This window comes from Numenius arquata, chromosome 1 (assembly GCF_964106895.1).
Source record: "Numenius arquata chromosome 1, bNumArq3.hap1.1, whole genome shotgun sequence".
NCBI classification, from domain to species: domain Eukaryota; kingdom Metazoa; phylum Chordata; class Aves; order Charadriiformes; family Scolopacidae; genus Numenius; species Numenius arquata.
The window spans coordinates 30,855,117-30,882,381 of record NC_133576.1 but is presented as its reverse complement, the minus strand read 5'-3'; the positions used below and the strand labels follow the sequence as shown (position 1 = coordinate 30,882,381).

The window sequence follows — 27,265 nt, the reverse complement described above, 5'->3', positions numbered from 1 at the left end:
GTTTGCATTACTTGATATGCTTTGGAGTTCATATTTAAACCTTAGTACTGTATTGTTTTTATTATTAAAAAACAGAAAAAGGGTGTTAAATCAGGTTGTTAAGCTATTTACTAATTCTTATTGATGCCATATGTAGCTCTTCCCATTAAAATAATGCTTTCATGTGTGTGCCTGGTCTGGCAGATATCAGCCCACCAGCACAAGGTGTGGATCACAGGCAAGTCCAGAAAGAACTGGGAGATGTCATTGTACGACTGCATAATCCTGTTGTGCTGACACCCACTACGGTTCAAGTCACCTGGACGGTAAGGCTTCTGTTGTTATTACCTTAACAGCACTTTAATTTTTCCCTTTTATCCCTGCAGTTTTTTACTACCCTGAAAATCTCCAGTCATGATCCCGATGTGAGTGCTCTGATAAACTAGCAGTATACAGGCATATATATGTGGTAATGAAATGGTTTTTTTATTTTCTCTTTCAAGACAGGCAGGTTCAAGTCTTCAGTGTTCAGCTCAAAGTGATCTAGCTGTCTGACTAGAAAAAGTATTATAAAAATGAATACGCTTGGCATGATAATCTAAAGGATAATTGATCTGTAGACTCATTACCGTGCATGTCAAAAATAATAAAAGTTAAATATCAACACGAAATTGCTGTATGAAAAAGCCCTTTCTACTTCAAGGCATAGGGACCTCTGACAATACCCTATTATTTGGTGAGCCTAAAATGCAAACCCAGCTTTCCTATAGGGCACTTGTAGTGAAGTCAGAAGCCTGTGGTGCTGATACCCGATCCACTGTGTAGCATCTGGTTTTCTAGCATAAGCCTTACCCACAATGAGTGGATATTCTTTCATTATAGAAGACCAGAATCTTTTTGGCAGTACTTAACAACATTTCTATTTGAGGGGTCAAACTACCGGGTAGAATTTCTGATATAGTGTTTGGCTTTCAAAATGCTATGTTTCCCTTCCTGAGGCTTGAAGGAAAGGATTTGTAACTGTAGAAGGAGACAGTTCCCAGGGTGCTGCACAACAGAAAAGAGTGCTTTGCTTTTAGTGTATCTGCCCCAGAGAAAGGTGAGCCACAGGTGGAAGAGTAAGAGAAATGGTACTGCACTGCATGCCACTGAAACAGTTGTATTACATCGGATGAATTCTGCTCAAGAGGTATTCACGATATTCAGGGCTTTTCTTCTACATGTAAAATTGCTAAGAGATTATATAACAGGAGATAAGAAGTGTGATGATAGATTGTGTATTATAAGGTTTACTGTTGTTTTTGCACAACTCAGCCATATTTATGGGGACTTACGCACCATCCTTGTTCTGACAGATTTCAGTGGTCGGGGGGCAGGTTAGAATACATAAGAAAACCCACAAGTTTGTCTTTCTTAGAAGACTATTTAGAAAAATGTGTCGCTACATTTTGCCATTGATGATGTCAACACACAGCTTGCCTTTCTGAAAATGCTGTCTGTTTCAGCTACGTAACTCCAGAACAGGCTAACATTTGTAGCAAACCCTTTTGCCCAAGCAGATGGGTCCATAGTTTAGGAACTTTGGATGTTAGCAGCCAGTAATTGTAAACCTGGATCACATCCACATAGTGCTCCTTCAAGTCCTGTCTTGGGTGTGGCAGCTGTCAGAAATACAGTGGCTTTAGCATATACTACAAAAGGAAGTCCCAATATAAACAGAATTCAATTTTACACAATGTAACCAGTGTCTTTATATTATAATAAAATATACATGTATGTATTTATGTGTGTGTATACATATATATATATATGTATACACACACAAGAGTCTCTTGGTGCCCCTACTGAACGAGTGAAGAAAACATGGTAAGGTAAAGGTAAATTGTTAGGGATGCTATGGATATCAGCTTATTGGGAAGATCCTCAAAGCAGTGACTCTGTTCCACCTGAGAAGCATACAGGCCTCTGTAGAGACTTTTTAGAATTGCCCAAGAGAAGAAAGACCAAAAAACATCAAAAAAATCTCTGGAACAACTAATTAGAAACTTTCCAGCAACCAGAAAAAACCCCCGAATTCATTAACCATAGTCTCTTGGAAAAAAGCCACTCTATCCAGAGAACAAAGTCCACACTGTTAATATGAAATGGTTAGATAGTGTAGCTATCATAGAAAAGGACAGAAGTTCCTTGAGAGTAGTAAGACTCTGTGTTGACTTTCTGCAATTCCAAGACTGAATGCCAAGGAACTTCCTTGATTACTGAGTTTCTGGCATCCTGACTCTCAGAAAATTAACACCAATTTCTCCCTTCTTTCTGAGATTGTTTTGGTGTTACTTTCTCTTTTGTTTCAAATTTGAGTTTAAAATTTCAGAAATAGTTCTCTGCTACTGCATTGCAATTTTAAAATATACACATACATATACACATATTTTGTCTGTTTTAAAAGAAGTTGATGCTTACAAAGTCAGTGTCAAACAGAAGAAGAGGAATGTCAGAAGTTAGGTTTTCATTGTCACTTAAATTTACTCCTCTTGTGCATAAGTATTAAAGCATAGCTGTAATTATCTGGTCTCATACAGGATCTTTTCTTCATGGAGCTATTCAACATCTCTTTTTATCTTCTTTATTCACTATGTGGTGCCAGGTCTTATTAAATTCATACCATTGAAACCTTGCATTGAATAAAAAATTATTAGTTTGTCTCACATACTTGCTTATCTGTCATGCTCTCAACCGTAACATTCGGGTGCTTCACAAGCAATACTGAATTTAACATCACAATGATAAAAATGTGTCATTATCCTAACTTTACACATAGAGAGGTGAGGTACGGAGATATTTTCTTGCTGATGAGACTTACAGAATCAGATATGCCCTCTGTTATCAGATGGCTAATTTTAAACCTTGGGCCTGATTTATTTTTACTTTTATCAAAACATTTTGCGTTGCAACAGTGCATGGTGTACTGCAAGCACTTTTTTAGCTGACCTGAACTATAGTTCAGCACTTCTAGCCTCACTGTGCAATAAACTGAGTTTCATGTGACCAAATGTGAAAAGTTTCCTAGCGTTATAAAGGAGCTCTGTGGCACAAGCATGAACAAAAATCAGATCTTTAATACAGCAAAAGAATTGTTGCTTTGAATTCCTGACTGCCTTCTAGGAGGCTACCAAGCAGAAGGATGGTTTATTTACCTCTACCTTTTAATTTGACATTGATTTTAAATGAATGCACTTCATTGGATTCTTCAAGATTCAAGTCTTTTAGACAGTCTTCTGGTGTATCATCACCTTGTTCCTGTAGGACAGGTAAATGCTAGTGCTGTTTGAATTTCCAGAAATTACTGTGAGTCTGTACTAGTGAGCTCAGCTCAGTGTGCAAGGTGTTCTGCCCATATGGAGACTTACTGTGGGTATATGTGGGAGCAGAGTATTACCTTGGTATTTTGGGTTTGAAATTTACATACTAAAGAGCATATTGCAAAATGTTTTTAGGGTGCAGATTAGCAGGTTTGCCTGAAAGGAGCTTATATTGGCAGCATAACCTGCTTTATGAGTTTCTTGCCATCTTTTTAACAACCTAATAGCCTAACTGAATGATCTAATACCCATTGAACCTGTCCAGTGTTCAGCTGCGGACATGCAGATTTGAACGTGCAGGGAAAACAAGTTTCTTGTTCTGCAAAAATGGAGAGCTATCATCAGTTTTGTAGATACCTCCCTCACTACATATTCATCGTAAAAGAGGGTGAGAAGGAGCGTATAGGACCAATTATGCTTGTAGGTCCCCTTAAAACCCTAGGTCAGTGCTGAACATTGCTCTCTTCTGTCTTTTAAAGGAGCATCTGCGTTTTCTGCCATCTGTCTTTTGAGGGAGAAAGTGTATCTTTAGATCAGCAACTGTTGCAGTTCCTTTGAGTGGGTGTCACTGCTGCTTGTACAAATTCAAGAGTAGTTAAGAGTGTCATAGGAAGACTAGAAATATTTTCTGATCCCAGTATTCAGTGCAGAGAGTTCCTGCAATCTCTGTAATAATGCTAGGTACTTTGTGTGAGGAAGTGTCAACCATTTACAAAAAAAAAAGAGGAAGGAGAATAGCTAGAAATTATTACATTCTTTCATCACATCGCGGTGCGTGTTTCTGTAACTGCACCAAGTTATCCAACATTTTACTATTCAGAAAACTCAAAACAAAAAATCACCTTTCTCAAGAAGTGAAGTGTCCTCTGAGTGGTTTCGCAACATTTTGACCATATGAAAGGCCCTGTTCATTCGGACTAGCTTTAAGTGGGTAGAGAGAGAGAGCTTTGTATTCTCTCCTCATTATTGAATGCAACTGGATGTTTATAGAAAGCTTTAAAAATGTATACTATTTTCTTTTGTAAGTAACCTCCGGGTTACTTACTGAACAATGGAATCACTGTCGATAATCCGAAATTTGGGCAGATCACTCAGCCCTGTTATGATCAAACTTCTAATTGAAAGCTCTATGAATCTTGTGTGAGCCCCAAATTAAGCTAGTTTATAGCACCCATATAATATACCCTTGTACTACTGCGTTCTGTTTTCATATTTCTTGTATCGTTTAGTCTTTTAGGTTAGGAACTTAAAAGGCTAGGGGGAAAAGAGGTGTATGAATAATTTGTATATTACCTATACGTAAGTAGATACCAAAGTGTGACGGACTCAAAATTTGTACGCTATAGGTATACTATAGGGGTCCGGTTCTTAGTGAGTTGCTGGGTGCATTTGTGTTTGTACTGTGCTGTACAAAACAGTTTCCATACCATTTTGTAGCAACAGAATGTTACTGTTCAACCTGGTCAATTCTGAATTTTCAGATGTTCTCCACTAGGCAGCAGTCAGTAGAGCTTAAAAGAGCAGCAATGACAAAATGGAAAGTTCTAACAAAGTTACACCATCTTTAAGTGTAGCTTCTAACCCAGAAGTTAAACAGGAATCAAACTCAGTGTTTGATTATTAAACATCATAGCTTTATATTGTAATTTAGGTTGATAATATGTATTAGAAAGTGCATGAAAGTGTTATTCTTGCTGAATTTTGTAGTAAACATGAAGTTCATAAAGTCTTTATGTCCGTAAAACATTTAATTAATGAAAGTCAAACATGGATAAAAACAATTTACTCTGATTTACAGACTCCCTTCATCTGGAAACAGCTGCTTAATGTTCTTCTTAAAAACACAGCTTGATTCTTTCGGTATTAACAAGCTATTATTGTGAGTTATACCCCTCTTTCAGTGCATAAATTCACTTAAAGTGAATGTAGAGAAGTTTATAAAATGCAAGCTTAATGTTGTTGTAACATATGTTGCAAGGTTTTTAACAGTGACAGTTTTGATGAAAGACATTTCTACTTTGCTCTCATAAATAAAGCTTTCTCTTGCTTGCCCTGCTTTTTAATGTCTATGAATCTGTGTCCCCTCTGAATGCCTCAATAAACTGTAACAAGATTATAGGAGAAGCGTAATAGACCCTGGTTTGTGTTTTCAGCCTTAAATTCATTTATTCTTAAGAGAAGTCAAACAAATGTATCTCTAATTCTGAAATATTTTTGAGCTAGCAAATTCCCAAGAACAGAAAAAAAATCCTACTTGTTGAATCTTAGTTATGACCCAGAAATGTACCGAACAGCTAGTTGTATAGTTTTGTTATTTGTGCTGCACTTTCTTTGGCTCTTTATTTGATGGCTACGGATGCAGCTGGATTTGGTTTGGTTTTATCCATCAAATTGTTTTGACTGTTTTTTTCAGGCAAAGTTCATGTAAACACGATAATAGCTCAAATCATTGGTTTGTGCCCTTTTTTTTTTTTCTAAGTGAAAAAGTGCATGTAACCTCTCCAAGATAAAACACTTCTTTTTCCCTTCAAATAAAAATCCTGTTTACAATTATGATAAGTTAGAATTGTTAAACTTCTATGTATGGTCCAATCTTGAATTGTGCTTGCCTAGCAACATATAAAATATAAACCAAAACCAACATTCCATCTCCATCTGATGGCCTGGGAGCATCACAACCCCAGGAAGCAAAGACACTGCTTAAACTGTGAACGCAAGAAATGGCAATGTCCTTGGAAGTTGTTTTCTCTGCATCTGTCTTATGTTTATTTTACTTTCCTGAGCATCTCATGAAAAGATGAACTGTGAGCCAAGTAATGGACTAACTGAAAGCATGTAGGGCATCTTCAAAGACTTGTCCATTTCTGAAAAAAATTTGGTTTTCTTTTCTTCTCATATTTCAGCACATCAGTAGCCAAGATGTGCTTAATAAGTTTACATGCAGTAAGCATTATGCCAAAGTTCTCTTTTCATGATTTGTTGCAGGTGGGGCCTTGTTTTATGATTTAAGGTGGTATTATCATGATATATACAGCTGGGGAAAATAGAAAGAAATGTTATTTAACAAGTAATGTGAGAAAAATGTTCTTTATAGTCAATTAATCAACTGACTTACAAGAAGGCAGTTTAATTTTTAAATTCAGCAGCATAAACAACTGTTATTTTTCTCTTTGTCATAAGGACAAAGGCATTCTAGGCATATGTTTTGTTTTCATTTTATATTGTTTGGTTACTTTAATATATTTATTGACATGTCATTTAATGCCATTTCTAGGTTGACCGCCAATCCCAATTTATTCAAGGCTACCGAGTAATGTATCGCCAAACATCTGGCCTACCTTCTCCAGCTGTATGGCAGAATTTGGAGGTCAAAGTCCCAACTGAGCGCAGTGCTGTTCTCGTCAGCTTGAAGAAGGGGGTCACTTATGAAATTAAAGTTCGCCCTTATTTCAATGAATTCCAAGGAATGGACAGCGAATCAAAGTCCGCTCGTACCACGGAAGAAGGTTAGTAAAAGAGTCAGTAAAGTGACAGACTTCCTTACTTAGCACTGGAGGTGAAATCAAGAGCGACCACTTGGGTTATTGTGCGTATGCCTGTGTTCAGCTCTATTTCTTCCACGTGATTTCTGTTTGTTAGAGATAGGGTTGGTACTGGAATTCAACATAATATTCAGTTTTGTGCTGCAAGTATTCCAGAAGAAAATGCTGGGCCAGTCCTATATTATTCTGGCTGATACATCCCTCTATTGTGCAGGTGGCTTTGGGTCTTCCAAAAAGTGCACACAGCAACCGTTCTTTTGTAACTAGTCTTGCTGCAATAAAAGACTTTGGTCTGCATTTGAAAATGTATTTAATAAATGAAACTTTTTGCAGATGAGTGTTTGATGTTAAGTATGTCTTTCTGAATGGGTAATAATGTAGATGAACAATTTGTTTGGGAAATGGGGACTAGTGAAGGACAGACATTTAACTAGTCTGAAGGAATTCCAGTCTCAAGGGCATGCCACTTTGTTGTGTCTGTTAGCACACCATTCAGGAAACTGCCCTATTTAATTTTTTGAAGAGTTTCTTTAAGTTCCTTTCAAGCCTATGTAAAACATGCAGGATGCAGACATAGTAAACAGTTTAATGAAGTTTCTAGCATTTCTATCTATAGCACGTAGCATGGTATATAGTTTTGCTAAAACATATGCACATCAGGACTGCTTTTTTATTGAAAAGTAAAGGGAGTGAGGTGAGGTATAAGTAATGTTTATCTTTTTCTCTTAGAATTGTACAAGAAACTTACCTTTCTACATATCTAATGCAACCTTTGCCTGGAGAATCTTTTCTGTGAAAGTAGAAGGATGATCATAACAATGAGGGTTCATCTTCTCTCTGTTTTATTGATTTCTTTCAAAGGAGGGGAAAGAAGTACTAGTGAAGTTTCAAAATGCTCTTATGGTTTCCATGGGTTTTGAGTGGACTCTTTTCTTCCTCTTAAAGAGATGCATCTTAATAAATTACGGTATTCTCCTGAGGTTTAATTTAGTGCTGATTGCCAAGTACTTTTTAATTCTAGAACAGACTCACTTATTACTCACTTTTCTCTTTGATTTGTTATTATTAACCCACTAGTAAGTAATCCTGAAGATAACTTAGTTGCCATCCCTACTTTATAGATGAGGAAATTCAATGTCCTGCAACAGGTAGAAGAGCATGTAGGAAGTCATTGTTCAAGTTTGGTTTAGAATTTGGGACCTTATGGTTCCCATTTCTTTGTTCAGACTATAAAGCCTAAATCAGTCAGTAAAGAATATCTTTGCAGCAGTCTGAGCAAAGCTTTTAAAAAAAAAGAAAACTGAAAATTTTTTCTACAGATGAAATTCCTTTTCTAGAGTTAAAATGTAGGATTTTACCCCCTTACTAACAGATTTTTTTTTTCCTTGTCCAATTTCAATTGATTTTTGTTGTTTATGTAGTTCATCTAACTGGCTTTTGGTAAAGGTAAATTCAGAACTACTGAAAAAGAGAGGAGATTTTGTACCTCCTGTCTATTTCTATAAAATACTTGAGGAATGACATTTTCTTTTATAAACCTCATCTCCCAGCAGAGCCTGCCAGGTAATTTCCTACTTTAAAGGCCATTTTGTTAATGTGAAATAACTTTCCACATAGTGAAGATTTTAAAAACTTTTCTTGCCTACAGATATGTATAACTCACAGCCTAAGATCTGCTTTGTAGATTAACATAACCTTCAAGGAGTCTGTTTACAAGTGTCTCTCTCAAAAAAACATCAACCTATAACACATAGTATTACCACCAGACAAATGTCAGCCCCTGTAAATAATTATTCCTCTTGCTCGGGTGATAAAGTTAAGTACTTCCATGAGAAAATTAAGACATACAGTAGATGGAGTTCTACAGGTATTTCCTTTAATTCCTCACATTATCTTTGTAATTATGTCAGTGTTCATATATTTCAAAAATAACATCAACTAAATTTTTAATGACAGTGGTTTGCTTTTCATCCAATGAAGAAAGATGGTAGTCTATTTAAAGGTATCCCACTTGCTGTGTTGCCTGTGATTCCATTTCTAAAATGAGCTTTTTTAGACTTGACTTTTAAAAAATGTCAGGTATACTATTTTTAGGAAATAATTTGGAAGACTGATACGTGTGTTGCAAGTTTTTTGCGACATCAAAATGAATAGCCCTGGTAAAGGCAAAGTGTGACCAAAACGTAGTGGCAGCTTTCTGCTGGATTGAATTTTACATGCAATGTTACTTCTGAGGCCTACCTCCAAAAATCAATTTTACTGCAGTTAGACTTTTCCTCTAGATCAGACATTTGTCACAATTCAGTATCCATCCATCTCCTGCCTCTTTGGCCTTGTGAAGGTAACAAATGGAATTCTGTTTGGCTGCGTCTGGAAAAGATGAGCAGCGATTTGGGTTCTTTCATATCTGTAAGAAGAAGCTGAGCACTGGAATAATTGACCTGTCAAGAAGCAGGCAAGGTGTTCTCCACAAGCCAGCAGCAAGGGAAATGAGAAAACGGTTTTAAAAATGTTATTTTTCAATGTGGTCTATTTAATAACTGCAGCAGTGTCAGATGAGTGGCTTAATTTATATCATGGTGCCAGCTTACAGAGTGATGTTATCAGAGAGAGGAAGCAGAACTGTTATATAAATATATGTGTATACACATATAAAAAGGAGCGAAATAAAATATTTTATTTTAGAATTTTCTCTATTTCTTTCACACTTTCCCTAAAGATAGATGATTTTTTTTTTCAATTACATCCACTGTTTTAAATCTCTTTTGGAATAACTTTGTGGAGTAGTATTTGTTCTGCTTATTGTTTGTCACCACAAAAATATCACAGTCAGTAATGGAAGTCTCCATAGTTTTTATCAGTGCTGTCTGTCAATTCCTTCTTGCCTTAGTTCAGCTCTTAAAATTATATTTTCTGCTGCATTCATCAGCTGCAATTTTAATTTTGCTTCAAACGTACCATATATCCACCAAAAAAACCCCAAACCTACACACTGGTAGAATATTAACTAGAATATTCATGCAGTTTAAATACAAAGACAAATGAATACAGTATGTTTTTTCTTTAAATGTTAGAGTACGATATTAATTTTAGATTCTTTATAATTTATTCTCCTCTCTCTGTATTTCCAGGTTATGTGTATATAAGAAATTACATTTCTGAATGCCCTTTGTGTTTGAGGAAGAAAGTAAATACATTTCAGCAAGTTGTTCCATTGTAGTTAAAAACAAAAATGAGTTATACAGCATTAAGCTTTGCCATTTTTATGATTATTATTTTAATATAAAGTGTTGTGCTAGTTAATATCGCACACATACATTTATTCATGGTTTTGTTGTTATTGAATAACTTGAAGACTTTTAAAATGCTAATTTTTTTACTGGGTGGCAAATTATTTCACTTGCCATAAAATACACAATGCGCTTATTAACCTCACCAATTTTATGCTTTGCACGATTGCAAGGAGTAGCCTAAGGCCACCTCTCTGTGCTTCACTTGAGCTGGCTAAGAGTCAGTGTCCACAATACAGCTCCATTTACCCCTCTAGTACACTGTTCCTCTGCGTCATTCAAGGTCACAAGGACTCTACCAAGCGCTATTCGCTTTGCAGCTAAACCAGCATCTGAAAATGTAGTTGTCAAATGTGCAGCCTCACAGGACAGTAATATATTTGTCATTTTGCCTCTAAAATATTTTATTTCAAGGTAATCTTGTATGGTCCTTTGTCTCCACTTCTGATACCCTAGTCTTAAGTTGTGTGATTCCTGCAACAGGCTACTCCAACCACTTCAGGGTTATCAGGGTAAGGATTTGAGCTGAGGTCCTTGAGCCTGTGCCAGGTCAAGTGCTGAGGAGCATCCAAAGTGGGAACGTAGTCAGTCTCAAAGAGGCCACAGGGAACAATAAGGAAATCTGAATTGACTCAGGAAACTTGAATACTTCCGATATCTGTGGCTGTGTTTAGTTGTGTTAGACCTGACAGACTTAAATACAAAGATGCCGATGGCTCTGTGCTTTTCCGAGAAGCGTGGTCCAAAGATGTTCATGCAGTCATGAATATCTGTTAAAGATAAGGCAAGAGTCCTGTTGCTGTAGAGCATAGCAGTGAAGGAGTCCTCTCTGGATAGGAATACTGTAAACCAGGAGAATGGAGTCAGGGAGCCATGACACATGATGTGAGATTCCCAAAAGCAGAGCACTGTCTAGATTCGAAATTGGTGCAGAGAGGAGTGATAAATATTTTAGTTTCTGATACAAGGTCTACTATAAGTCTTAATACACTCGACTTTGGTTACTTCGCTTGCCACTGTCATGGATTTTCAACACTTGCCTAGAAGTAAGGGAGGGTAGAGGGGGCCTCATAAGAAGTTTTAAGTGTCTGAGGAGGGACATATGCCACAGCCCTCTGCCGTGGCAGCTATAGCTATGGTGGGAGAGCCCCCACGTGGAGATGCAGCAGATGCTCACAGAAGGGACTTTTCTGTAGCAGAGCTTCTGCGCCACTTTCCAAACAACCTGTCCTGAGCCAACAAGGGCACCCTGCTGCTGGTGTAGCTCCAAGAGGGGCTTTGCCAGCATAGCTCTGATCACTAACAGCTATGAGTTTGTTGTTGGTTTTTTTCCACACTTCTAGCCAATGTAGCAGGGCTGGCAAACAATTGTCTTGTAGATATGGCCTCGATACGCAGTCACCAAGCAAACAGCTGTGAATGGTTGAACTGAACAGGACTCTGAAGAGAAAGCAATTTGCCTAGGGAAAAGAGGATATAAGTATATATCTGACCTAATTTAGCACCTCCCCTATTCACTAGCATTTGATGTAAAGCCCTGAACACTTTAACCCTTTCCCACCTAGGAGTTGTGAGGCTTTATGTTTAAACCTGTTAAGTTAATATCTTCCTGGAGAACAAATAGGAAACCAAAAATGATCCTTAAACATCTGCTGCTCATATTATTATTAGACCATGTGGGGAAAAAAGAATCAAAACACTTTTCAGGCCAGGTGAAGCAGCCTCACATTATAACTTAGTTGATATATCCATAGCTATCTATGCATATTATGGAAAACAAATGCAAACATGAGAATAATTCCAATGCAAACTTAAGAAATGCTAAATATAAGTAAATGAGGAGTGATTTGTATTGATTCTCCATTGCCACAAATTCCACATTGTCATCCAGTGCTATGCTTCTCTTCAGAAAGGCATTTTTCAAAATTGCCAGTGCCTAACAAATTGTGCGTACCAAGGCCTGCAGGGAGCATGAACTTTTTATACTGTCTGCTTGCTCTTATACTGTTTCAGCAAAATTCATACTCTTACAAATGGATTAATGTCTTGCTTCTGTTTTTTTTTTTTTTCCTCTCCTTGGTGTAGCTCCAAGTGCCCCTCCTCAGTCTGTTACTGTCCTGACAGTTGGAAGCCACAACAGCACAAGCATCAGCATCTCCTGGGATCCTCCCCCTCCAGATCACCAAAATGGAGTCATCCAGGAGTATAAGGTAGAAAAGATGTTTAATGGGAGGGTTGTGTGTTTAAGGAAACAGCCTGCTTGAATTACAGAACAATAATGTGTGTATGGATTTAGATTCTGACAGTGTTTACAGCCGCCCATGTAATTATATGGAGGACTGACTGCTTATGGAATATTTTTTTTATTATTTTTTTTAAGCAGTACTACTGTCATATTAAAAGCAAAAATACCATGAGCTAGATCTGGAAGAGAGCTGTAATTGCCATCTAGTTTACAGTGCTTCTCATTCTTGCTTTTCCCTGCTGCAGAACAAGAAGAAGGTTTTTTTTTCTTAAGGGCTTCTGCACTCTCAAGACAGGCAGTGAAGTCCCTGTCTTAGAGTGCCTTCAATCTGACAGAAAAGCTGGCAGGAAAGATACCTCTTCTTTCTGCTGCAAAAATGCTAATCCTAACGCTTCAAGGTCAAAGTCAAGGACTGTGGCTCTGGGAGAATATGACTTCTGTCTCTGTCAAGATGCACAACTTAAAGTGCTAGGATGTCTGCTCTGAGGAGCGGGTTGAACACCACTACAATATCCAGAGTTTTTATATGAGAATTGCCTGCATTGGTTGTGTTTTCTCCTTCTTTGTTGCTATGATGGTTTGAAGTATCCACTCTTTATGTATCATCTTAAATTTTGTTGTAGTCTGTAATTCCCCACCAAGCTCACTTTTGCACAAGTATATTTTTACAACATGGAAAAAGTGTGGTGTGTTTTTGGGGTGGAGGATTACGGAGAAAATGATCAGGCAAGGTTCAGCATTGTCACAGGCTTGTGACCATGGAACACACTGTTTGTTAAATAACTTTGCTGTGGCTGGCTTGTATACCTAGTGTGAAATTTTCAATTGAAATAGAGCAGGGCAGCTTTCTTGACAGTCCCACAAAGGATGGAAGTGGTGGATACAGCTTATTTCACACAAAAAGATGTATTTTTTTTCCCATGCTCTATCTTGAAGGAACACAGCATCGAGAAGGGGGAAAGTACTTGAATTTTTCAATCAACTAATGGTTCAATCTCTTCCAGCTTATCACTTGGTCAGAGGGATGCATTAAATGCTCACAATATTTATGTTTAGCATAGCACTTCTTTTGTTTTGCTTTTAGTCAATATCAAGATTTATTAATCGCAGTATTTTATTGATCTCATTTTCATATCAATTAATAATTATCTTTTGGCTTAATTAATCTTGATACTGACTCCAGTGTAAGTCAATATTAACCATCAAGGGCTTATAGGAAAACAAGTGAAGCACACTCCTAAACCACAAAATATGTAGATATGAAACAAAGTGGGCTGATGGTTAATAAAAGCCATGTTCCAGGTGAGTGCTCAGACCTCTAGGGTGATTATAAAAACAGCTGGAGTCACTACCTATTATATCCCTTCTGTGTGAGATTAGGTGGTTGCCTGATTTGTGAGCTGGCTACAGTGAATGTAGTGCAAAGAGTCTAATACTTCCTTGAGTATAAAATGACTACTGAGGTTTCATAGTACATTTTCTAGCAAATTGAATGTAGATCTGTTGATTCCACTTAAGCATCAGAGTGCCTGTAAATTCATTTATGAATTAAATGCCTTTAATTAGGGGCATCTCATAGCTGCTGTAACCTAAGACCGGGACAGACAGAGAGTGAAAGAATGAATGCAATGCTTTCTCACTCTAAAGTATTCTGGCCTGCAAATAAGATTTACTTGAGCTTAGGAGAACAAGGGTTTCTTTTGCTCTCCAAATCTTCCTTAGTGTTCCACAGAAAAAATATAAGGTGTGATAAAACACCGAGCAGGGTAAAAAATAAGGGAAGAGGAAACATTACTATTGCTTAGACAGATCAGTTGATTGCTGATAGTGGCTCCACCAGTATTGCTTTCTTCTGCTGTTGTAGTTATGTAGTGTACATGTGATATCTTTATGCATTGATTTTCTTGAGTGGTAGTAAATAATACAGAAGCAGCATATGCAGATAACATTAACTGAAGAAGAATCCCTAAATGGTCTTAGTTTTGAAACTTTTTGGGAAAAGCCTATGGAAAAATGCACGAGAGACGTAACACTGAAATCACAGACTGTTCTCATCACAAAATGCCAATTGAGATTATAGAGTGTTTTTACTGTTTAATTAGAGAGTAATTGAGTCAGGAACTGATATCTGGATTCCTGAACAATGTAAGTGGTCACAAAAACAGCGGTAAAAAGTGTGTTTGTACTTGCTCCATTTCAGAAATTTCACATATCCCTATTATGCAGTGAAAGGAAGTTAAAAAGAATTTTCAAAATTGTTTCTTCTTTAGTACTTTAAGAAGTGTTTCAACCTGTGCTTGTATTATTTGGTGTCCTTTTGCTATTCAGTCAGAAATTAAGAATGAAAAAAATGTGTGTTTTTTTAAGGAAAGGTTTGGTGTTAATCGTATTACTGAACAAGATTTCAATTAATGTATAATGCCTCTTTTTCACTTGGATGATTCTGGTCTGTGCTTCTAAGAAGTGTAACCACAGAATTTGCACTCCATGGAGAACCAGAGACCAGAGGGGTATTTGCAAGCAGTCTTTGCGGCTGGTTTGATCCTATGCTAATCTGGGATATTTTACTAAACTAAATCATCCCCATTCTAGCTATTCCTGGACAGTAACATTGTTAAGAAGTCCAAAATAAGTGATTGTCATGTAGTACCTTGATATGTCATATCTATCTATGCACGATTGTTTATAAGTATGGAGAATTTCATATTTTTTAACACATCAACTTTTGTCCCAGATCTGGTGCCTAGGTAATGAGACTCGATTTCATATCAACAAAACAGTAGATGCAGCCATTCGGTCTGTAGTAATAGGTGGCCTATATCCAGGTATTCAGTACCGCGTGGAAGTTGCTGCAAGCACCAGTGCAGGTGTGGGAGTAAAAAGTGAGCCACAACCCATAATAATTGGTAAGTGATTGTCTGTTTTGTTGTTTTGTTTTGCCTGTTTTGGCTTTCAGAGATGCTTTCATAAATCGCTTCTGGAAGCATAAAAATCCATGGAGCAAAAGACGAGATTTGAATAGAGCTAGTTAGCTTTTAACGTCCCACTGCCTGCTGACGTTGTGTTTTCTCTTTGTGCAGACTTCTCACAGCCAATGAAGGGAAATATGTTCCCAAGCCATATGAGAAAATGCAGATAATCTAGTGAAACTGATTTAATATTTTTTTTTAAATGAATTTACCACTTCTGCAGGTTGACGGATTTATGGAACTAACAGCTTGAGCTCCCTTTTCCTCCCATTCATATGACTGTGAAGTTGCCTTACTCATACTGTTGGTGCCTAAGGCACTATTTACAGTTGGTTTTCTGAATATTTGAAGTCAGTGTTTCTCAGGTATCCCAAGCACACAAGCTTCTTTTCTCAAAGAATAAGTGGCCTCTAGTCCAAATAGAGAGCAAAGGTAGTATTGTCATCCCTGCCTTTGAAAGGATTGCTTCTTATTAGTGATTTCCATGCTGAATTAATTTCCTGACCTGAGGGAAACATGGATTCTGTTTCTTCTGAAATTCTTCTCAAATATAAAATATAAAGGCAGGAACAATATGGGAAAAGTAAGAATAGGAGAAGCAATCATATTTAGCAAAAAATTGAATTGAGCTGTGCAGAGCAGTACCTCTTTCAAGTGTGTAATACAGGAATTTTATTGCTTTTATCTGTATGGCCTGATTTAGTTATTACTTAAATGGGCTTTTCTTCGTTATTTTGTTATTAAACATTTTCTTTATAGAAAATCTTGCCAACATGATGTCCCAAACATGGACTATTCTGTTATGTGGAGACCTTTAGAAAAGGCCGTACCCTAAGCATTGCTTAAATGTTTAATGATATTCAGGTTCCCTATGCATCAAACCAGAGATTGGGGTACACCAACTTTGAATATATTGTCACCGGAGAAGGAAATATAAGACCGGAGGTGAAGGTAGCAATGGTTTTAGAAAAAGGCAGCCACAGAAACACCAAAGAAAAAGAGGGAAAAAAAGCTTTCTAGAACTGAAAGTGAGAAATTGATTTTTGAAAGTGTAAGAAACCTGTCATCCAACAGGCCTGAATTTTGGACCGCTGTGTAAATAACTGATGTTGTGAGACTAGTCTGTCACTGCATTCACTTTGAGCAGGACATTTTCTTATTTCACTAAGGAGTCCATCTAGCCAGGCACTAAACACACTGGCTTGTTCCAGCAAAACATTTAGGTGTGTTGCATTTTAAGCATGTGAGTAGCCTTGTGTCACTTAAGGTGGTGTGAGTTAAACTTACACCAAAGTGCTTTGCTGGATAAATCCCAGAACGTTCAGCATCTGGGTACAGTCCTTCGTCCTGATTTTTCCCTTACAAAAAATGACTACTATAATCAAGAGTTAAATATAGAGAGATCTGCGTTGTTGCAGGAAGGAGGAAAGGAATGTTAGGATGCAAATAAAGTACAAAAGAAAGAAAAAAGCTATTTGGCATTTAGAGACTTAAATTCTCATTGTTAAACTTACGGTGATATTTATTTGTTGCTTAAATGATCCCAGAATGTCTGCTTCAACTAGTCTGTCTGCTGGCATCTTTGCAAATTTAAGAGTCCTTTGCAGGAAAAGTAAAGGAGAGTCTTTTCTGTTTGGATTGTGTTTCTGTTCTCATTTCTGTTTTCCCTTTTGGGAGCCCAAAGCTGGATGTGGTTATTACTTGTATGGTCTGTATCTCCCTTTTCTGTAAGCATTTTTGTATTGCTTACCAAGTGCTGGCAGTTATTTCTCAGACTATAAATTTGCTTGATAAAGGTAACAATGCTTAAGTGATATCATTTCTGGAAACTTTGACTTGGTACCACTCGATGTTTGACTGAGAATCAAGAACATAAAATAAGAAAATTATTTTTTTAGGTAAATCTAACAAAAATAAATCACATGGATTAAAAATGAGCTAATGAACAAACCTCAAAACATCATCATGGATGGGAAAACATTATTGAATTATTGTATTATAATGGATTCCTATATGATCTGGTCTGTAGCTATACTATTTAATAGCTTGCAAACAGAATGAACAATTGCAGAAATGCTGAATTATGGAGAGAGCAGGTCAGTGATGCAGAAGAGTTAAGCCAAGTTGCTAAACAGGATGACTTTAATCATCATGAAATGCAGAGCCCAGTGTATAAAAAGAAAGAAAATGTTATTCTTAAATATAAGTTATGTTTTTCAAAGAAAAAGGTGGGGTTTTTTTCTGAAAATAACTGATTTTCATGGTGGATAATCAACTACTGAATTCCCAGACCGATTCTAGATAACAGACTTGTGACAATCCAGAAAATAAAACCAGAAGAATATGGAGCAATAGAAAGTATATTATTTCTTTGGTTAGAAATTGTGTCACTGTTACAGGAATCCTGTCCCCATACTTTAAGCAGGACATTGAAAAATTTTATGGAAGACTCAAAGAGAATCAACAATAAAATTTTTATGATCACTTTTGATATGCTAAAAAATTTCACTTGGAAAACCAGAAATAAATTTGGAGATAATGACAATGTTGGTTAATGGTATAACTATTATTTCTCTTCATCAGTTAACCTGTTCACTCTTACATTCCATCAGTGGCATAATAATATGAGGAACAGCTGCAAACTTTCACAGTAATAGGTACAATCGAATCTGATGTGTCTAATTAATTTTTGGTCTGACAAATTAGTTTTGTTCTTCATTACTCTCCAATGGGAGGAAGACATTATATTTCATTATGTTTTTGTCTTCAGGAACAATGGAGCGTTACAGGTCGCACACTTCCCTTGTCTATGTTCTAATTAGTTGAACTGACAGCATTTTTACAGAAACAGCTGCAGTATATGAAATAGTACACTGGTACCTTGGATGACATATTTAGTACTTCTGTTTAAATATTATATAAAGAAATACAAAATGCATGGTGTTTGTTTCCCCAAACCCCAACGATTATATTAATTTTATCAAACGTCATTGAGTAAGATTCATCTGTATCCATTTATTTTTTTATTCATCGAATTCACAAAGTATATGTTATTTTGAAATGTAAATGAACTGCTACTTTTGCAGTTGCGTTTGCTAGACACTGAGGATTAAGAGCAAACAGCTATACTGCAAACTTTAGAAGGTAATTTATAGATAGATTACACCTTCCCTAGAAAAGAGGGAGAGCATAAAGTTCACTGAAAGTTCTCCCCAGGCTCTCTGCAGTTTGCTCTTACTTCCTCCATTCTCAAAAGACTGGTTTCTGACCTTAGAGAAGAAACCAAGATCTTCAGACTTTTTGGAGGCTTTAGTGGGAAGCAGTTGTTCCTTTCTTGAGTCCGGGAGTGTCTGCTCCCGAAGCTGATGTCTCTGAAGTGCTTCCCTGCCCGCTCTTCTCTGTAGCAGCACAGCTGCCTCAGAAGCAGTGCTGACCTTACCTGTTTCCTCACCGTCACACTGCTTTTACCTCTCCTCCAAAGGGCACAGAAATTAACCGAAAGTTAATGACAATTAGAGCATCAGCTCCCATGCTGATTTCTGCTAGCAAATCAATTGTGGGCTTGGAAGGGCATGCCATAGAGTGCTTCTTTCTGTTAGTTTTACTCTCAGCACTTCGTCTTTCAGCACTGGGGTGCACCTATGGATTGGTTCCATGGGCAGAAAAAAAGGGGAAGATTTGATGAAGGAGTCATCGCCTCCCTTCTTTTCCTGTCACAGGTGCTCGCTGAGTTTTATTCTCGTTTACTGCATCAGGACTGGAAACCATCGGTCCTTTGGCAGCAGTAAGACAAAATATTGAAGAACAGCTGCAGCCACCAGGCCCTGTCACTAGTAAAGCTTACCAGCATGGCCAGTATAGACTGGTACATGACCCAAGTACTGGTGTACTGCCTTTTTATACATTAGCCGGTGTAGTCTGTCAGCATCCTTCTTGTGGGACCTATTTTGTGTCCGGGAAGTCTGTTTTGTTTCTTGCACAGTACTACTGAAAGCAAGCCAAGCTCTAGCACAGTTTCAGCAGTCTGTTTGCAAAAGCAGACGGTCATCATTACTAAATATTGACATGGTGCTGAAAGAGAGAAAGCTTAATAAAATCACTGAGATCATTAACATTGTGATAGCAATGTAATGCAGTGCATCGCATTTCTTCCCGAGCGTCTCAGTCCAGCTCTGAACATAACTTAGAGCCTGAAGCTGTGTCTTGGCTAGGGCAGCGCCGGTCCCCTTGGTAGGGTGACAGCCTGGGCAGGGAAGGTGCCCTCAGTCCAACCAGCCCTCCAGGAGGGATCCTCATCCGCAGCTTGACTGGTGTAAACTCTGGGTCTCCTGCAAAGAGGTGTCTGAGGAAATAAAACTGGAAGTGTCAGACTTCTCGCATCTGCTTAAGCCAACGATTTGTTTATTTGTTTTAGGCTGAGGCCGGTGTGCTGACGCTGTTGAAAGAAGTGAGCGGTAAATTTAACCATTGCTGAATTTTAGAAGAGGAATATGCACGTTTTCACAGCAAGACATAATGCTACAATACTTTTAATAATTTCCTCTGAGTGACCACTTCAGGGTTTTATTGAGTTCTACTACCTTTATGTGTGTGCGACAGACTCTTATAATTGAGAATCATATAATTTGCATCTTTTTTGTCTCAGTAGAGTAGCTACTCTTGCATCTCTTCAGCATGCTTACAGGCATCTGGTAATACTGCATAAACATTTCAAGGATTGAGCTATATAAATGCTTTTACTGGAAATGATGGATAATTCTTTCACCAATTTTAAAACTGCAGATGTGGGCAGTTTATATCAAATGTATATATAATCAATATACATATTTTTTTCAGAAAAATATGTTCCGCATTTCCTAATTTTAAAACTAACCATTTTTGACAGTGGAAGGTTTGAAGTAGAAAAGTGCTGTCCCTGGAACAATATGCTTTAGCATTTCCTGAATTTCTATTCACATTTTTTATGTTCATTTGTTTTCAAGACAGACACCAAGCTTTTCCTTTCAGTAAAGTTCCTTTTTAGAGAAAGAGGGAGAAAAAAACAGTGGGAGCATCTACTGAAATTTGCAGTTTTCTAATGTAATATATCCTATTTAAGATCCTATATAGTAATTTTTGATGCATGTCACTTTAATTGGTATTCCACATCATGATTATTTCTTACAGGTTGATGTTAGGAATTTTTCATGCCTGTTCTACATGAAAAAAAAATAGCATCTGTTGCTGTGATTGTTTAGAATTTACAGTTAACTGTGTGATTTTCTACTTTGTGTCAAAGCTGGTGAACTTTGGATTTGTATGGATTGTTTTCCCCATGAAAGAATTGCTGGAAAAATGCATCTTTACCCCAGTTGAAAATATATATTTTTTATTTTAAATTTGGAAATTCTAGCATGCCATGAGAAAAAATGAGTTAAATAAGAATTTTTGGCATGCTGACAATGAGAGAAGAAACTGTCATTTGATGTTGTAATATATTTTGTATTTGGATTCTTATTTAGAAAAAGCTATTTCTTGATTGCTTGATTTTTATTTTTTTTTTTGATTGGTTTCCTATGATCGATTTTCTCATTCTATAATTATGTAAAAAAAACCCCAACAAACATGTATATTGTTAAAAAAAGTGTCTGGACTCTCATCTCTTAGATTACTTGGGAGAGTGCTATAGAACTGTCTTTCCAAATATGTTATCAAAATCGCAATGGATTATGGATTTACTTTCTAGAAACATTGGTTTTCAGGTGTGCATTGGTACTCAGTAAAGCTCTCTTACTGTAGTTAATTCTTTTGAGATGCATTACTGTTTTTTTTTTAATTTTCATTTGCAGTATTTGGTTCCTGCTTGTATTACAGAATCCATAGTAACAACATTCTCTGGAATTTCTTTTGTGCAGGAGGTCGTAATGAAGTTGTCATCACTGAAAATAACAACAGTATAACCGAGCAAATCACTGATGTTGTCAAACAGCCCGCCTTTATAGCTGGCATCGGTGGTGCATGTTGGGTAATTCTGATGGGTTTCAGCATCTGGCTCTACTGGCGCAGAAAGAAGAGGAAGGGGCTCAGCAATTATGCTGGTAAGAACAGTAATTATTTATTACCATCTCATCAGGTTCTATCATGAAGAGACCAGGTGCTGTTAAACCTACTTAAAAAACTTGTTGAACTTACAGCCAAGGTGGCCTGGGTGAATTTTGGATGCTTGTTTTAAATGTATGCTGCGAAAATGCTAGTGTATGGGAAGCTTTACATGCATTGCTCGGTACCACATTTCATCATTATCATAAGGCAGTCTTTATTTTTACATCTCCAGCACATCTAGCATAAAAAAAGTATGAAGAGGATTAATTGTACCTCTTATTCCTTGCTCAGAAGGCACTCTGTTAACAGTAAAGCCCCATTTGTGTGCTCAAACATGAATTAGACCAGACCTTTACAAGGATGGTTAGAAAGAGTATTTGGTCTTCTCCTTTTTCATTCCCCTGCATTTCCATGTCTTTGAAGCCATGTGCATGGGAAATGAACGGAGGTACTTAATCAGTGACTCTATATCTATAGCCGGAGGAGAATAGTATTAGATAGAAAAGTATGGTCAAAATTTACCTATGGCATAAGCCACAGAAAGTTTTGTCTTGAAGGTAGAACACCTTGGAATGCCCTCACAGTGTGATCCTTCTTGCACCAAATGTGTTTCTCCAGTTGCAAATTAGTTTTTGAAAACTACATTTGGAAAAATAAATACATTTGCCAAATGAAGATATTTTCTTCCTCCCCCAAACTGTTTGGTTTGTGTATTATTCTGTGCTTCAAGATTCTTATGGATTTTTAGGAAGTCAGGTGAATTATCATAAAATGGGTCACTGAAGCCTAATTTAACACAAAAAAAAGCTGTTCTTCAAATATTGGGATAGGTTGCCTTATAGTGCTTATTAACATTTTAAAAAAGAAAACATTTCCTTTTTGAGCAAGATTTGCACAGTTGAGGACACAGCATATTTAATGTTGACATATCACACTAAAGTTACACTAGTACTCTTCTATTTACAAGTTATCACATGTGAACCCAAGGACACAGGTTCCCTAAGTGGCTGAGCATCTCTAACAACTAGCCAAAACCCAACACTCTTTCCCTGCTCACCGCCAAGTAGTCGTATGCCTCCTCACCTTGATGTTAGCCATCATCAGACTCCTCAATGTCCTGATTGGGTTCAATAAACCATAAGGAAACTATTCTATGTTATTTTACAATCCTACCTGCTGGATTGGTTTTCCACTGGCTTAGTGAAACAGGGCAGCTTAAGAAGAAATCAGACAAGCAGTGGAAGCAGAGGGAGGAGAGACCCTTTTAGTGGCTCTTAGACTGACTCGGTTTCCGTGGAACCTCACTTTGCATCACCATGTGGCCTGTATCATTCATAGGTTATGCTTTTTGATGAGGTGTTTTTTTCTTTCCTGTGATAGCAATGACTTTTACTCTCCCAGAGGTGGAATGGTGTTGATTGAGAAACTAATATATAATACACACACCTGCGCATATGTTTATATGAAATATCAGTCTATACCCCATGATTTTTTATGTTAAGAGACAGCTGTATTGTTATTCCTCTTAGGAAAGAGCCCTATACATAAAATTTGGACACAAGTTAAGACTAGTCTTTTTTTTTTGAAAGCAGAATTATTAGCCCTGAATGTGAGTTGGCATGTTGTGGGTGTGAGATGGAGAGCAAAGCCTTTTATACCTTAAAATGTGTAGCTGTAAATAATTATAATACTCATTATAAACAGTGTGTCTCCTGCAACTCATTCCTTCTCATGATGTTTGCTGCATCTAAGTGTGATGTGAACATTGCATCATGACACAGAATTCCCATCATCAGAATTACGAAATAATGTATGCTTTCGGCAAAGAAAGTTCATAACAGATCATGCTTCAGAATTCATAATTTGGAGAACAGCATGTCCACACAGAAAGTCTTCAAATTTGACTGTCAAAATTCACTGCTCGCCTTTCCAACCATCATTTCTCATTGGCTGCTGGCTGGTCAGTGCTTTAAGCTCAACTGTTATGTCCTGCTTATGCTATTCAACCACAACTAAGTTAATTCCAGAAGAAACTCGTACCCTGCAATTAACACTTGTTATCAGGGTGTGTAACTCACAATGTGTTTGCTTTCTTGTTTTGCAGTTCAGTCCTTCACCTTCACCCCTGCAGGTACTGTCCATTAGTCTGTCTCTTACCTCACCAACACATCATTGCAAACATTAGCTATTTAAGTGTTTATGAACATGTGAGATATGCAGAATTAAAACCAAATACAAGGAGAAATAATTCTGCTGCCTATCTGTGATGAAAGTGTAGCATTCTTTCTCCTAGTGATTCCAGGGGCACATAAAATCCACCAGCATTAATGTCCCTGTCATTATAATTCTGCATACTACTTACTCATGTAACTCCTCAAAATAACACAGTTTTGAAAGTAATTTGCAGGACAAAATGCTTGAACTAGCTTAACATAAACAAGAGTTAGTTGTATATAACTCATTTTTTATCTTAAAGCTCAAGAAAAAGGTATCTTGAACATTTTTTAAGATCTAACTGGAGAAATGGAACTTTCTTCCGCTTTAGCTGTTAGTTGCATATATGTTGGTCTTACTGTGAGGTGTTCAGATCTTCAAGCAATCTAGTGATTAACCTATGCATGCATTGTCTTTATAGTGTTTTTTGAAATTGAAGCATTTGGGTTTTTTCTGCCTACCCAATTCAAACATGATATCCTAGTTTTCATATCTTTAATAAACATAGCATACAGTAGACCATTATTGTAACCGTGATTAAAGATATGTGAAGAATAAACGAAGTGTGGCTGGAACAGCAGGTTGCAAACAGCTTAGTCAACATATAGATAGTCATGAAAAATAGAGAATACAATTAATATTAATAATTAATACAAATAATTAGCTTCTGCTCTCATACCTAAACTCGAGATTCAAAAACTCAAAAATAATTATACCTCAGTGTTACAGTGGAAAAGGCTGATATAGCATTTTCCAACAGAAGTCTGTAAAGTTTTTTGCATGTAGCTTGTCCCCTCAGTTGCACTTACCAAAGCTTTTCTTCTGTCCCCTCTGCCATCCATGTGATACAGGCCAGCCTTCCCACTGCACTGCTGAGTTGGCCCTTGTGCTCAGCTAGCTGCTTTCTTGCTCTTGCTTATCTTCAACCACAGCTTGAGTGTTGTCTTGGTTTCAGCTGGGATAGAGTTAATTTTCTTCCTAGTAGCTGCTGTGTTTTGGATTTAGCATGAGAATAATGTTGATAAAACATATTGTTTTAGTTGTTGCTAAGTAGTGTTCATATTAAGGACTTTTTCAGTTTCCCATAAAGCTGAGAGGGAGCATAGACAGGACAAGGTGGCCAAAGGCATATCTCATACTATAGACGTCATGCTCAGTATATAAATGGGGGTTGGCCAGGGGGCAGGAATCTGTGATCACTGCTCAGGACAGGCTGGGCAATCGATCATCAGGTGGTGAGCAATTGTATTGCATCATTCTTTTTGTATATGCTTTTGCCATTATTATTATTATTATTTTCTCTTCTATTACTGTTCTATTAAACTGTCTTTATCTCAACCTATGAGTTTTTTTTAATTTTTTTTTTTCCTTTTGCTATCTGGGGGGTGGGGAGTGAGTGAATGGCTGAGTGGTCCTGGCTGACAGCTGAGGTTAAACGACAACAGTGTTTAGCTTAGGAGGAAAGAGCAGATTGACTGAAGGTGGTGATTTCTGCTCCAGGGCCTTGTGACATTGTGAGAGAGAAGTGTCCTTGTGGAGAAGCTCTGGGGGCTCAGGAATTGCTCCTTTGGCTTCTGGGCAGGTTTGGTCAAGTTAGTGTAAGATGTGGCACAACACATCCTACCCTAAATGCTTTACTTGCTTTTCTTTGAGACACAACAAAACATTTTTTTCCAAAATGAAATAATGCATATTTGCATTCAGTTCCTACATTATGCCACTGGCAGCTGTCTGTAACTGTCGTGACTTTTTTCCAATGTCTTTGTAGCATACATTGGCATGACACAGGGTTGTGCTGGAGCCAGAGTGACTGTACATGATTCATGATTTCCATGGAAGGGGTATCTACCACCTCGTGGGCAACATGTTCCGGTGTTTCACCACCCTCATTGTAAAAAATTTCTTCCCTATATCTAGTCTAAATCTACCCTCTTTTAGTTTAAAACCATTACCCCTTGTCCTATCACAACAGGCCCTACTGAAAAGTTTGTCCCCATCTTTCCTGTAAGCCCCCTTTAAGTACTGAAAGGCCACAATGATGTCTCCCTGGAGCCTTCTCTTCCCCAGATTGCACAACCCCAGCTCTCTCAGCCGGTTTGCATAGGAGAGGTGCTCCAGCCCTCTGATCATCTTTGTGGCCCTCCTCTGGACCCGCTCCAACCAGTCCATGTCTTTCCTATGCTGAAGGCTCCAGAGCTGGACACAGGTGAGGTCTCACCACAGCAGAGTAGAGGTCCAGAATCGCCTCCCCTGACCTGCTGGCCACGCTTCTTTGGATGCAGCCCAGGATACGGTTGGCTTTCTGGACTGCAAGTGCACATTGTCAGCTCATGTCAAAGGCACTGCCAAAAATTTGCTTTTATAAAAATAGTTTTGACATTTCATGGACTTTATAGAACTATAACAGCACATAGTTCTGTTTCCTGTCCTATAATAATTTCTGGAGGCACTGAGAATGTAAGTCATCCAGTATTCAAGTCCAAAAAAAAAATCATTAATTTTTTTTTAAAAATGTTGTTCTTCTGAAAGAACATAGTCCATGTTTTTAATGTTTATACCCAGAGTTCCCTAAAAACATCATTAGTTCTCTAATATTTGAATTTGCCATTGGTAATATCACTTAGACAAACTTATCTATGCTTGTGGAGGTTTGATGACACTCACAACTGTGAGTTGTTCCCTTCAAAGTTATAATTTCACAAATAATTTAGTTTCAGATCTAGATATTTAGACAGTGGTATGTAGCTTTCAGAATTGCATCAGAGACAGCTGTCAATAAAGTTTTACCATAGATGAATTTATCCTAATACAGTGATTTTAGGAGGTGCACACTTTTTGTTCAATTTTTTAAATTCAGAAAGTTGTAGAACGTGCAGATTTGGCTGTGTAATAAAGAGAATGTATTATTGGAACATTGATACACTTACTCTATTTCAGACATAAACCAAAAACCTATTTTTTCAGTTATTTGTGATGTAAATGTTTTTGTTTTGGTTTGGTTTTAGTGGTATTGGCATATATGTAGAATTTAAAACACTAAAAATAGTTGTTTAAAAGTTTAGATTCTGCAGTTACATAATTACTTGCTAAAAATGTTCTTTCGGGTCATTTTCAGATTATGGGCCATTCACTGGGACTTTGTTATTTGTATTCTGTTATTAGGCTCCTAAGAGGAATAATTTCTGCTGTGTGACTATAAACTACTGTAACACTCTGTGTAGGAGAACGGTAAACAGCAAATGTCAGGCAATTGGTGAAGCTTGGTGCCACAGAAGAATAATTGATAAATAATTGAGTTAAATCCATTAAGCTTTCTGACTTTGTGAATATTTTCATAAGCACTGATTGATTTCTCAGATGGTCACTAATAAAGCGACATTGAAAATCATAGCTCAATCTTTTTACTTGTTTTCGGTTGAACTGACTCTAATAGTTACCGAGCCACAATTCTGTACGTCGCTATTCTTCCCCTTCCCTTTTCCCCATCATGGCTCACCAAGCATTGATTCTCGGCAATACCAGTACTACAAAACATATGATTTTTGACTATGTTTGTTAGATTCCTACTGGTAAGTACTAGTGTCAT

General features: G+C 37.3%; 1 protein-coding gene across 1 annotated transcript in view; it reads left to right on the top strand.

Moving 5' to 3' along the window:
• ROBO2 (roundabout guidance receptor 2) overlaps nucleotides 1–27,265 on the top strand; it is a 440,334-nt gene that overhangs the window by 387,863 nt on the left and 25,206 nt on the right. Inside the window, exons 14-18 of the mRNA XM_074148172.1 lie at nucleotides 184–305; nucleotides 6,613–6,844; nucleotides 12,256–12,380; nucleotides 15,150–15,321; nucleotides 21,279–21,461. Coding sequence (XP_074004273.1) covers nucleotides 184–305; nucleotides 6,613–6,844; nucleotides 12,256–12,380; nucleotides 15,150–15,321; nucleotides 21,279–21,461 — 834 coding nt within the window. The remainder of the gene's footprint in view (nucleotides 1–183; nucleotides 306–6,612; nucleotides 6,845–12,255; nucleotides 12,381–15,149; nucleotides 15,322–21,278; nucleotides 21,462–27,265) is intronic.